Source organism: Fundulus heteroclitus, chromosome 15 (genome assembly GCF_011125445.2).
Source record: "Fundulus heteroclitus isolate FHET01 chromosome 15, MU-UCD_Fhet_4.1, whole genome shotgun sequence".
Classification (NCBI taxonomy): domain Eukaryota; kingdom Metazoa; phylum Chordata; class Actinopteri; order Cyprinodontiformes; family Fundulidae; genus Fundulus; species Fundulus heteroclitus.
Window position 1 is genome coordinate 14,571,911 of NC_046375.1, and position 14,459 is coordinate 14,586,369.

At 40.0% G+C, this 14,459-nt stretch overlaps 1 protein-coding gene across 1 annotated transcript in view; it reads left to right on the forward strand.

Moving 5' to 3' along the window:
- The first annotated feature begins 2,245 nt into the window (after nt 1-2,245).
- The window catches only part of LOC118566191 (low density lipoprotein receptor adapter protein 1-like), a 53,391-nt gene continuing 41,177 nt past the window's right edge, over nt 2,246-14,459 (forward strand). Inside the window, exon 1 of the mRNA XM_036147601.1 lies at nt 2,246-2,329. Within this exon, the coding sequence (XP_036003494.1) occupies nt 2,324-2,329 (6 nt within the window). The 5' untranslated portion in view covers nt 2,246-2,323. The remainder of the gene's footprint in view (nt 2,330-14,459) is intronic.

Consider the following 14,459-nt stretch of genomic DNA (forward strand, 5'->3'; position numbering starts at 1 on the left):
GCCCTGCAGCTGCACCAAGTGACCTCCTCCTTAAAGAAGGTCAACATAAACAAATCCAGGCGCGGTGTCGGATGATAAAATCCTGCTTACCAACTCACAGGGGTCTTTCTGTACATGTTCAGCTTCTCTCTGCAGCTCTCCATGGTCCCTGCCCGCCTGAAGTCCTCCATCATTGCACCTGTTCCAAAGAATCCAACCATCACCTGCCTCTGTGACCACCGTCCTGTTGCCCTGAACCCTGTTATTGTGAAGTGCTTTAAGAGGATCCTTTACTTTGCTCTGACTCAGTTCCAGCTTCCCAACACCTATGTTAGGATGCTATTTGAGAAAACAACGCCGCGTTCCCAGATATGCTGGCTCTGAAACTCCGCAGTTTGGGACTGTCCCCACCGCTCTGTTCCTGGATCAATGCCTTCCTCACCAACAAGTCCCAGGTGGTGAAGATAGGGAGACTCACATCTACCCCACTGATCCTCAACAACGGAACACTGCAGGGCTGTGTCGTCAGCCCTGCTCTCTGCACACTCTTCACCCATGACTGCTCTGCTATCCACCCCACAAACATGATTGTGATGTTTGCGGACGACTCCACTGTAGTGGGTCTCATTTCCAACAATGATGAGACCCACTACAGAGAGTGGTAATCCAGGAACAACTTCATCCTGAACACCGGAAATCCAAGGAGGTCATAGTGAACAACAGAAGGTCCAGGAAGACTGAACAAGCTCCTCTCTGCATACTGGGGGAGGTGGTGGAACTTGTGGACACCATAAAGTTCCTGGGTGTTCACATTTCCTCTGTCTTTTCCTGGACTGTGAACACCTCCCACCCGATGAAGAAGTCCCAACAATGGCTCTTCTTTTTCAGGAAACTGAAACAGACTGGACTTTCCACTGAGCTGCTAAAAAACATTTACAGAGCTACCATTGAAAGCATTTTATGTCTCAGCATAACTGTGTGAGCATAACTGTATGGGAGCTGCAACGTCCAGGAAAGGAAGGATTTGGCACAGATGGTGAGGACAGTGCAGAGGATTGTGGGATGCAGTCTACTAGATCTGGACATGGTTTTTGCTGCACAAGTCCACAAAAGTGCAAGACGTATTGCCACAGGTCCCACCCACCTGGAAAATGTACTGTTTGACCCACTTCCATCAGGTAGATGCTTCAGAAACTTAAAATAAAAAACAAATAGACTCAAAAACAGCTTATTTCTAAAAGCTGTTAAGGTCTACCGCCCCCATCTGAGAAGTTTGGTGTCTGTTACATGTCACAATCACACTACTGGTAATGCCTAATTACACACTCTTAATTCTCAGGGAATGTCTGATTGCGCAGTTTTGTAAATGAAGGCTTGACATTACTGCACATAATTTACTGCAGGCATGAGTGCATCATTGAGGCAGTGCTTAGTGATCAGTTCATGCAACAACACAGTAATTCACATTCTTCGCAAAGAGTACTGACATCAGACCTTTTGGATTCAGATACGAATCATATCGGACCCTAAAGCCGCTCAGTGGAAGCCCATTGGATCCCTAAGGAATGGGTTAAATGCAGAGGTCAAACTTCATTGGAATGCATCCAGCAATGATGACAAATGAAGAGGATGATTAGGAAACGTTTCTACTATAATGCAGGAAAACCTTACCTTCACTAGAGGGCGCCAAAATACAAAGCAACTCGTTGAACGGTTTTGTAGTGACATAAAAGCACAAACTTTACATTTAATATAATGTGTGCATCAATGTTCACTGATCTGGGGGTGAAAAACCTAAAACTAAAATAATATGTCGTTACAAATGGCAAACTGGACAATCAAGGAGAACGAACAGCGCGCAAACACGCACCACAAAACAGCAAACAAACAACAAAACTAAATAATGACATACAACTTATTGTAAGCATAAAGTTATGAGGATTATTTCAAGCATAAACAATGCTGCCATGACTCCTAATTAGCTGGAGCCATGTGGAGGAAGCTCTGCGGCTCCTGGAGCTGTAGGACACGCCCTCAACTTTGGAAACGGCGCCGTGGAGCCGTGCGTTTCCCGTCAGCTGCACATTTCACCCGGGGAGAGCAGACAGAAGCGGAGAGCCCTGACCCTCGTTCTCTCTGCCCTCGTCTCTTTCCTCTGGGCTGAATTCATCCGCCGAGCGGAGCTGAGCCAGCCGCGTTTAGCTCCCTGTGGTGCGGAGACGGAGGGAAATCCATCCACCTGGCGGAGAGCGGACACACCTCGGCATGGATGCGCTGAAATCCGCCGGCAGAGCGATCATTAAGAGCCCCGGCGTCCCGCGACACACCTGGGGAACTTCAAAGCATGAAAGTGAGTGAGGCTGATGTGTGTTTTAGAAAGATGGCAAATATGTAATGATGAAGACATCCTGCGCCTGAGAGAGAAAGCATGAGGAAATGTTAAGTAGGATGCTGGTGGACTCTAATCCTTTATTGTTTCTGAGATGTTATTTGAGCCTGACTGCGTTATTGTGTGGTTTTATTTCACATACGACGGCAGTGAATGTATTATTTCCGACTGAAAAGCGATCACAGCATGGACTGAAATAAGGAGATCTTGCAGTTAAACACCTGACCAATAAAACCGGGCAGGGATGGTTTAATCTAAGGAGGGAGGTATTTGTTTATTGGATTGCACCTATTAAAATGACTGGACACGGCTTGGACATTTAAAAAAAACAACATAGTGAACTTACAAGGCTGAAGTTTCTGTCTTTATTGTAAAACTGTTTAGCAAAAGCACCGAGTTACTCCAGTAGTGATAAAAATGTAACTGTGACACAGATGGGTTGGTTAGTCTACCTGTATTCATTTTGATTGAGGTCAGGGATTTGTGGTCGTCGTTCCAGAAGATGTGTTTGGGATCTTTGCTGTATTGGAACTCCCAGCTGTGACCAAATATAATCATCTAGTTGCTGAGAGAAACCACCCATGTCAGGTTAAGAGTCCCACATCATGATTTTACCACCACCATGCCTGACAGCTGTTAAAAACTGCAAAACCTTCTTTGTCTGTTCATAAAACTGTTCCCCAGAAGGCATTTGGCCCGTCCATGTGGGCGAGGTTCAGTTAGGCATGGAGTTGGAGATTTCAAGGACCCCAAAATACTTTACGGTTACACTTTGTGTGTATCGACGTTTCTTGGACTTTCCCATCATTTTGAATTTGCTGTGAAACAAATCTCTTCATAACCGATCACTTCATGATCACTCACAATAACTTCAAGGAGACCAAAGTTAAGCTATGTCTATGAAACATGTTTATTACATTTGTTTTTTTTTTTGTTGTTTTTTTTTTTTACACAAAATCATCCTCAGATAGTGAGATTTCTCCTTCTCAGTTCCACCTCCTCCTTTCAGAATGAGCTGTTTTAGGACTCTGTTACTCTTATGCAAATAAGCTGGAGCTGGCTGCAACTCAAGGTTTACCCTCTCACTTTAGACACATGAAAATAGCTACAAACAGAAGCACAATGGTACAACCGTACATCTTCGACTGAGTCAGAATCAGAGGAAGAAGAAGTGGAGCCTCCTGCACAACCTGCAAGGGTGCTGTAAGCGGTTTCTGAATGGGCACAGGGCTATCAGTAGCCTATTATTAGAGTTAGCTTGTGCTAAATAACAAATCATGTTTATGCTAAATAGAAATACAAAACACAAGATGCATCATTAGGTGCTTACATCTGTCATTTGCAGCTTTGCAACAAACAGTAGGGACAGAACTTTCCTTCAGGTGAAGTCTCTTGGTAAATCCTGGCATGTGCGTAGCTTTGGTTTCTAGGTGAGGGGCTGGGCTCAACTCGGCTGTGTTTGCTATGTGAAGGGAGGTGCCCACCAATTTTGATGTCAAAATCGGCAGGTTTTTCAAACGGCTTGTTTTCCAGGAACCAACAAACAATCTATTAATTGCCAAAAAAAACTGCCTGGATGTTGTTTTTTAAGGACTGTTTCTAGAAGCAATAGCCAAATGGAAGTAAAAAACAGACAAAAAGTTAATTTTACATATTAGGTCCCATTTAACTTACAATGTCAACATTGCATCCCACATCATCACTGACCTTGGAGACTTCCAATGGACTTCAAGCAACATGGATTCTGTTCCGCTCCACTCTCCCTCCATGTTGGATCATGATTTCCAAATGAAATGCAAATTTTACTTTTGTTTTAGATGAGAACTTTGGACCACTGAGCAACAGTTTCTCCTTAGCCAGGACAGGTACAGCGCTTGTGACATACGTACGTGTAGGATTTGTCTGTACCCAATGGCTCTTGATATGAAGATCTCCCACATTTTTGAATGAATTTTTCTTGTTAATCCTCTCAATGATGAGGTTATTCCTGTTGCTGATGCACCTTTTCCTTCTTGTGGAGGGTGTCAGTGACCGTTCTCGACATCTGTCAAGTCAGCGGTCTTATTTCACGGTTGTATCAGCTATCGTATGTTCTTTTCATGATATATTAACATTACAGTTTAAGAAAATATTGGATTTTTGTTCAGGCACATAACTTTTGGTTTTCTGTAAGCCTTAATTGTCAAAATATGATCACTGAGATAGTTCTGCTGTTAGTCATCTACAGCAAAACTTTATTTTTTGCGCCAGTGCACACTGTGTTGAATCTTACTTTTATACTGTTCATCAAGTTTGACCTTAAATGCCTTGATGTTGAGCCCAAATGTCTGATATACATTGAATGCACCATGGTCACCTGCCTTTTTGAAGTACTAGCAGTATTTGGGGCTCAAGGAGGCATTCAAGGGGGTTTGAATTAGAGCTCCACATTATAAGGCGAGAATATTTTCATTGCATTATTGGGGTGGACAAAATTTTCATCTCAAAAGAAATACAGCAATTGTTGACTAATGTTTCCAAATATTAGAAATGCAAATTTTGCAGGCTAGTAAAATTTTCAGGGAGTACCTCACAAGCTAAAGGTCTTAGAAAGTGTTTCGAAAGTTGTTATAATGGCATGAGAAAGAAAGGAGTGATTAAAAAAAACATCATTTATATAAACTTATATCATTATGAAATAATATTTGATATTAACATATTCCTACTATGAAGTTTAGTTTTAAAAAAAAAGGTACCTGTATGTTTTAGAATTAGGCAGTTCATGCCGTTGTTATCTAATACACGTTGGAGGTACTCTTGAGGGGAGACAGGTTTTCTCACAGTGAGGTGGGAAGCATCTGGCTGTTGGAAAGGGGCAGAAATAAAAACCTCCTATATCTCAGGTGGATTCATGTTAGTCTGTTTCAGCACAAGCCAACAAATGAAAGGAAGTTGTGAGTGCCTGAGTGAAGAGTCCTTGAAAAAAACCTCATCCCACAATCGCTGACAGATTGTTTCACCGCCTGCAGTCCTGCTGTCTCACTGCTGTGTCAAATGTGATCTCTAATGCTCCCTGTCTGCAGCATCTCTGCCTGTAAGCCTCTAAATACTAGCATGCTGCTTTGTGAATAATCCGCTGCCCATGTCAGCTTTCCTTAAACAGGACTAATTAATTTCAAATCCACAAAGATGTTCTTGGCATCTTTCCGCTTTGTAAGGGAATGCACAACACGAGCGACTGAATTCTGAACAAAAAGTTTTTCTCGTTTATTTACGGTTGTCTGGAGTTATCTGTGAACGATGAAAGCCTTTTGAGTTTACGCACCAGCCCTGCCAAAAACAATAAGGAAACAATGTTGGCTTTGTGATGGAAAACGCTCACATACAAGACATCAGCTTAGGAAAAGGCCGTGTGTGACATCGTTAACAGAAGGATCTGCGTTGTGCTTTTCTTTTCTTTTTGTTGTGTGTGTGCCAGAGTCACTCGAGTAAAAAAAAAAAAAAAATGAATAAAAAAAATGGATTGACGGCATCGGCGCAGAAGCCAGCTGGGTATCAGCACCTGATAGCAGATGGGGTTTGTATCTGTGAACAACTGGAGGAATCCGGCTGCAAAAACATGTACTCTTGAGTCACACACAATAAGGGCGATTGCTGATGTCCCGAAGCTACTTAGCAGGCAATTTGCGGAGAGGACAGGCTTTTGTTTGTGTGCCAGCTTGCAGCGATGTGTCAAAGCTGGTTGTCAGAATGCAAATAAGGTAACAGTGCATCTGTCAGACCCAGTCCAATTCCAGTAGGTGCAATAAAGTTTAGAAATTAATCAAATGTTTGTGTTCTGCAAGCGGACATGAATAAAACCCCCACTGAGAAGTTATCTATACTCGCTATGAACTACATAATAATGTTTTACTTTTAATCATGCATGTGAGCCAATATTTTCCCAAGGTAGGGTGATTCAATACATTTCCAAAAAAGATTGCACGCTTCTTTTAATTCACTGCAGATCAATCGACAGATTCAAAATCATAAACAAAGGTTCGATTCTGTGCCTACAATCGTTACTAATATTTGGATAATAGTCATGAAGCAGGTTTTTCAGCCTAAACAAAGGCTTGGCATTGTTATTTAGTTTTGTTGGTTTCCTGGCACAGGCCTGGCTTTACAGAAAATCTCATAAATAATTCAAGAGGCTACAGGCCGGGGTCATTTCAGTAGCTATATGTTACGTGGCTTAATTTATTCCAAAGCCCTTTTTTGAAGTGTGTTTGGGATCTTTGTCCTGTTGGAATACCCAACTGTGTCAAAGTGTTACTCATCTGACCCAAACTGTCATCTTAGATGAAATGAAGCAAGATAGGATGGTTAGGAGCAGCCCAGGCTCTGAAGTGTGAAATAAAACACCGGTGTCTCTTTCTACAGTAAAAAGGGTTTAACAACAACATTGACTGAGAGGCTGCTGACCAAGACACAAGCATTTGCTCCAAAACTGACCCCTTCACCACAAACACAATGGGCAAATGTTAACCCTATTAAAAGCTTTTAACGTGTGCTTAAAAGCTGGGTCTTTGCCAAGAAACCAACCACTTTAAATTGCCTTTACTATTTTTTATAAGAAGAGTGGTCAAGTATACAGCAAAAATGATGACAGGACCTTGTTAATGGCTACATGTGCATTTAGCCAAATATTATTGGAGGTTTATGTATATATTTAAGCCTGTGTGTACAGTTTTGACCTTGTGCTGATAAGAGGTGACCCATAATAAATTTACGCTGGTGCACCAGATTCTTGTTATTAAAAATAATAGAAGCTGTTTATGTAATTGTTCAAATGCATTACTAAATGCCAAAAAAATATATCTGTGTTCACGAGGAATGTCTATAAACCTTATGAGTGGCACCATATATTATAAATATTTAGCCACTAAATGTAAAATTAAACAGCTTTTTTGGCATATTGTGCCAACCAAAGAGCAGATTGGAACATGTGATGAGAATTGTGAGGATTTCATAATAATAGAACCTTCACAGGAACACATGGAAAACAGGACAAAAAGCACATGCAGTAAAATTAGGAAAAAATGAAGGTTTTAAGGGAAAATCTCGCAGGCAACAATGGCTGACAATGAACTTAAATACTGAGGGATGTGAGGAGAATGACATTGGAAGCTGGTGTGATAATCAGAGGATGAGGGAGAAGGTAAGCAGGAAGGCTGAGGGAAGGAGACTAACACAAATATGGCAGACCTAAGAGTCAAAAGAATCTATAAACCAAGGGGGAAATATTACCAGAGCTCTAAGAGAAATAAAACCCAAATGCACAAAAAAACACAATGCAAAAAAACTGAGAAATTAACAACAGAATATGCCAAAACCTGTCAAAACATAATAAACAACAAGGAAATACTGAAAAGTAACACAAACGAAAACCAAAACCCAATGGTAAATCTGTACAGAAATGTTTATACAAAATAAAAACTACTGAGCTGTAAAATATACACGTTTCTGTTCCTTACCAACAATGTCAGACATCTTTAAAATGCTGGGCTTCATTTTATAAGATGGACTCGGTCACATGCCGCAGGGATGTGTCCTTGCTCCTCACTGCTGTCTGTTGTCTGCTGAGGTCAAAGCCCAAGTCAGAGTGGACAAGGACACAGTTTGTACTTGGAGTCCAGGCCATCCCTTGGATCCCGTTATGCTACAGCATGAGTGGATCTTTCCTGAGTCTCAGATTTCAGATGCTCTTGCCCTTGGCAACTAAACCTTGTCCCTGCTGCACTGTCAACATCAATCCAAAATGCTCTCGCTTTTGGGTTTAATCAAATAAGACTTTGTCCTTGCGATTTAGTGTTTTTATTTTTTTGTATTTTTATAAAAAACCCTGTAGTTGTCACGGTATATCATGGTACCATCTTTCACATTGACATAAAACACAAGTTTTTGATAAAAACCTCTGTGCTTTGCAGCTCAGCTTTGTGGCTCAGAAAAAAAGAATGAGTTGAAGTAAGCGGCCCAGCTATTGATTTTATTTGACCGTTTGTGATCGCTGACATTAAATGGAGCCTGCAGTCCTACTGAAGCAGTCAGTGGTTTGACTGAGTGACGTGCTGTAGTCACTGGTGTCAGTTACGGCTGCCCTGCAGGAGCAATTATCTCTCAATAGCTCATTAAGTCTGAAGAATCACTGAGTCAGGGAGGCTCGTGTCATCGTGACATGATGTGTGCACTGCAGTCTTCATGGTTCCTTTAACTATCGCAAAGGAAGTAATTATGGAGCGAGACTAGCAGACAAAAAAGGAAATGTTAAGAGAAATGTGCATTGCAAATTCCTTAGTTTGCAGAAGACGTAGTGTGACAGAAGGCACAAGGCCCCCTCAGTTCTAACATCTGGAAATGTATATTGTTTAGGAAGAGGGGTAGGAAAATTAGGCAAAGCGAGACTAGTGGAAAGAATAGAGGTTTTTAATCTTTTAATTTTAATCTTCAACCATTTTCTGTTATTAACAAATTGTGCCTTGCAGGTCATGCACATCACCCAAACCTTGGGTGCTGCCTGTAACAAACACTCCTGATTACTTTCTTATTTCTCTATTTTTCATACTTTTTATTTTTTTTTACACTGTAACCATGTTGTCATGATGTCACGTACCACCCTTGATGTTATTGCGCCAACCACAGCCAGATGCAAAATTGCTAAATTTATTCCACGCTTGGCAGACTTAGAGTGGACTGCTGATGCAGATTGATGCAACCTCAAACAACATTCATTTGCATAGTTTGGCTGAGTAAAACAGGCACAAACTTAGCAACAGCCTCTTGTGAAGTGTAAACCAGGGGGTTTCAACTCCATTCTCCTGCATGTTTATGATGTGTCCCTAGTTCAGCCAATGTGAATCAAATGCATACTTACCAGGCTCTCTGGATGACTATTAATTTGAATTAGCCACTGCATGATTTAGGGACACCCTTAAATCATGCAGGACGTTGGCTCTTGAGGACTGGAGATCATGTCCACTAATATTCACTAATGGAGCATTATATAGTACAATTATGAATGTTTTCAGGTGGAGTTGTTTTATATTGCTGTAACTCTCTTTATTTACGGTCTGATAAGCTGCTAGCCTACCTAAGTATTTATTTACCTTTTTTAATAAACTCACACTAGTGATATATTTCTACTCCATGTAATTGAGCTGTTACTAGTGATAACTTAATGTAACCTCACTTAAATCTAAACATTCCCTTTAATGTGCAATACTATAGATATTTCTAGGTACAGCTAAGCCAGGAAAGGACATTTGCTCTCAGCAGTACCTTTTTTCAAGCATAATACCTTTGCAAAAGTTGGCCCAGTTAATTTAGACATCCCACTCTAGAGCACACAATGCATCAGTTCAAAGTGAATTTCTATCACAAGTAAAACCCTTGTGTACTTTTTTCCCCCTTTGTTTTGGTTTGTTTTTAAATGGTACATAAACCTTCCATCAGAACTTCTTACAAATCTTTTTTTTTCTTTCAATTTTGCTCGTCTTTCTTGATAAACTCTTTATTTTCATGAATACTTGACAAAGAAGCTCCTTGATTCTTTACATGTTGTACTCACCATGAGTCTTATCTCGAGACAGTCCTTTAAAACCAGTAATCATATCTTGGTGTCGGTATAGTCCACACTGATTTAATTCTGCATATTTTCCTTTCTCGCCTACATTATTCATGCTGACACACTCATCCCTATCCCTAATCAAATTCTGTGGCCATGCTAGGTGATCAGGAGTTACTAATGAGTTTTCAAGTAGGAAACTTTGAAGAAGGAAACTTGTCTAATGGATTCTTCAGTGCAGCGATCAGAAGATATCTGCATTATCTGGTATTAACGGCTTGCCCTGACCTGGTAAATCAAAGTAATTAAAGGACTTTACATATCTGCTATATGCTTTTTTTTTTTTTTTTTTTTTCAAATCCTGAGTTAGAAAGCTGTTTGGGTTTGTTGCAACTTAATTAGGCTTTTTATGAGTTACATCTTTACAGGGGTACTGCACTAACCAACCGGGGTGGTGTATTTTTTTTTAATTTAAAATTAATGAAACAAAACAAAACAAAATCATTGCATGTTTTTCCTGCTTAAAGTACAATGATGCATTATTGTGTGAACTCTTGACTCTTTCCACTTCGTTGGAGAACTGTTTTCCATGAGCCAAATCCCCCCCAACAATCTTATTAGTTGGATTAATGTCAAAAGCAAAAGCACTTTGCTGACAGCTCTGTATAGCTTTTCTTTTTGTCTCGTTTTTACAAGACTTATTTTTCCACTTGGATTGATGTGAAACTTGACATTTTTTTTAAAGTTTGAAGCTTCAACAACCAATCAGTCATGTGTGTGTGACTAATGTCCCTTTTAAGCCACGCTTGTAGTGTGGCTTTAGGAGTGACACTGTTCACCCATGTGCCCTCTTCTGTTGCTTAGCCTAAAATATCTAAACATCTTCTGCATGAACTGCCTTGCAATTTAGGGCCCAAGCATTAGCCAAACAGAAGCCACTGAGAGAACAACTTCATGGCAGAGGCTCACCACAATTCAACTTTTGCTATTTTTTACTTCACTTGATGTGTTTTGTCATTTTGGCTCTAACATATCTGTGCAGAGAGATGACAGAGCATTGTGTGGAACTAGAGGACCATTGCAAATCGTATGTGGGAAATCTTTGCTATTAAAAAAAACGCTCAACTTATTAATTGCGGCAATTTGGTGCAATTCCTGCCTACTTCGACAACCTGAAACTGCATTTTTTAAAGACAATAATGATAATAAAAAATAAGTCTGAAAGAAACGACTCATTTATGCAAACTCAAGTCTGCGCTGCTAGCTTTCGCTAACGTTATGCTCACTAATATTCGTTAAAAAGCCCCTTACCCCCTGCTTTTTGAAGAAGGCATCTATGAGCTTCTTGCTTAACTCTGGCATGATATCCGACTACAATTCTTGACAAAATTGTTAGAGCTTTTTTAAATAAGTTTGGTTTTCAAGCTCGGACCTAAATTTAGGCATAATTTGCTAATATTAGATATTGAAATGGAGGTGTCAAGTACAAATACTTTGTTACCTTACTTAAGTAGAAATTCTGGTTATTTATACTTTACTGGAGTAATAATTTTTTTAACCTGCTTTTTACTTCTACTCCATACACTTTCAGTTAGTTATCTGGACTTTCTACCCCTTACATTTTGAAAATAGTGTCACTACTTCTATTTTTGCTGCTTTTTTTCATTCTGGCTTGTCAAAAAAGTAATAATAATAATATTCAGATAAATAGTGCTACCCGAACAGAGTGACTTTGATTGTGGTTGAAGGTAGTACTGCACCTAGTTGTTTGCCAAACACCCCAACAAAAACTTAAGAACAAAACTTAGAAGATTATTGCATTTTTATCAGTTATTTTACTTTTTTTTTAAAATTCATTAACTGCTTTCGATAAATCTTTCATTTTGTACACTTTGTACTGTATGCAGACAACCACACAAGGGTAATTGTTATAAAATGCTCTCATTTCATGTCCAGTTTTTTATTAATCTAACATCTGTTGCCCTCATCAGTTCCTTCATTTACATTTCAATAATAACAAGTAAAAGGTTATTAATAATATGTCTGCGAAATTTGACTTTTCACCCATACTTGTAGGCAACCATATATCAGATTTTCACCAATAACACTAGTACCACAACATCATGCTGCCACCACCATACTTTGGTTTAAATTTGAAGACCAAAAATGGGTCCATCCTTGTTTGGCATGACCACAAAATGCTTGTCCAAGTGTGCAGTTGAAAATGTTAATTATGTTTCATGGTGTTGACTACTGAGCAACTTTGGATTATTGATTAGACCTCTTGACATAAGCATTTTTAGTATTTTTGTAGAATTAGAAGTGCTAGAATTGAGTTTAATATATATTAAGTATGGTGGGTCTGGTTGTCTTGCAGTTTTGGAGGCAGACTGGCCCAAAGAAAAAATCTATTGACCTAAACATACTGCTACCTCCGAAGCCATTTTTTTATCCGCAGCATAAATGTATCCAGACATTTTCATCTGCTTTAAAGAAAAAAACACTGTAATTATTGTTGTATATTTTTCTTTTTTATATGCTACAATGAGATGTTGTTTTAACAATACGTGCATTTATGTCCTCTTGAAGATAAAAAGTGCTTTCTGGTTATTTTCCAGTGATCCATAGTAGTCACTGTCCATGACTGCACATCCAATGTTTTTCAAGAGCGCTTACACTAAGAGTTTTAAAAGTTTTTTCATAGTGTAAAAAGAGAATAATTGCATGAATCTACAGATTTGTTTTCATAACAGAAAAATTATGTTGGTGGTTGGTGTATTTTCACGCTGGACTCAATTACAGTGTCAAAATGATATGCTATTGCAAATATCCAATGGTAAATTAAGTGTATCTTTCGGCAAATGCCAGTTTTCATGTGTTCAGCAACTGATCAATATCCAGAGTTTAAGCATTTCTGCTACCTCATTCAATTTTTCTTTTTGCAGCTCTTTAGTAGCTCTTTCTCTTCTAAAAAAAAGCAGCTAAAAGCTTCAGTTTTAAATAATCTTCTTTTAAAGAAGCCCCCCGGGGGGCCAGGCCCCGCGAAGAGGCCGCCAGGAGCGGGCCGGCGCACGCCCGGGAACCCGCCCCAAACCCGAAGCCAACTAATGCGCCAGGGGGCCAAGGCGCCCGCCAACGAAGTGGAGGAGGGCAGGACGTGGGGGGATGGGCTCCGCACCTATCGGAGACTTGAGATGTTCTTGGGAGAGGGAGCGGACCACACCCATACCTGAAAAGAAAAACTCATTCACCCCATCCCTCCCTTGTGCCCCACTCGCCACACACAGAAAAAAAAAAAAAATAATAATCTTCTTTGCACCAGTTGGAAAGTTGTTTCTGTAGAAGATCCATTGAAGGGCAAGCACTGAACTTTTTCTTTCTTATGTTTCTGAGGTTATACTGAAGTGTCTTCTTTCATTTTCCCCTCTAAGTTCAAACAAAGCTCACTTCAGTCAAATTCTTTTATCTATTGCCTTAAAATCTGGCCTGTTCCCAAGAATCCCATAAATCTACCAGTTGGTTTAAGGATAACGTGAGATGTGGGAGCTTAGGAGGCTCTGAACTAAAAGCAGTGTCTTGCTGTATCGTATCAAAAGAAGAGTATTAATGTAAAGACACTGAGAGGATTTGTCATGATCCTGGGGTGATTGAGTTTTGATCATTGCTTGTTATGTTCTTTAGGTCTTTCCCTTTTAGGTCATGCTTTGTGTTCAGTTTCTTAGTTCTTTTTTGTGAACAGAAAGAACTGTTCAGTTCTGTTTTCCCTGATGGTTTCTTTGTGTTTTAGCTCAACCCATTATGTGTTGTTTAGTCTTTCTCCCAGCTTAGCCTGCCTTCTCTGCTGCTCCACAAATCCACCGATTGACACACCTAGGCCATGTCATTAACCTCCGCTCCCCACAGTATATAAGCTTACTGGTTTTCATAGTTTTTTTGCTGGTTTCTTCCGTTCACTCCATGTTCCCTTTTGCTCAGCTGTTCTCTGCTCCTACATTGTAAATTCTATTTATTTTCCTTATTATACCTGATCACTTCACATCTCTGCATCTCTTCCAAAACCGAACCGGGAAAGGATTACAAAAAGGTGTGCAACAGCTATTGTTATCAGTTGGCTCAGGTGATAATTTTGCAAAGATGGTTTGAATAAATGTTAACTAAAACCTTGAAATGGGCTGCAATTAGAATAAGTTCGGGCTGTCGGTGGCTGTCGGCACGTCAGCTGAGACTGCATCACTGGACACGTTTAAAGTAGTTAAAGTTTTTTATTCTGTTTTGATTCTCAACAATTAAAAAAAATATGTTTAATAAGACAATGATTAAAACTCTAATAGTTTTTCTGTTGTGGGGGCCACCATGTAACCTGACAGAAGCCAGACGCATGTCGCTCCGCCTAGCTCCACTCACATACATCTGGGACATCGGCCATTGAAAGTGATTTCTCCAACCAATTTTATGGTCTGGCCACTCAGGACGCAGGGCTGGCATTTCATAGATGTGATGTAGTGGCGT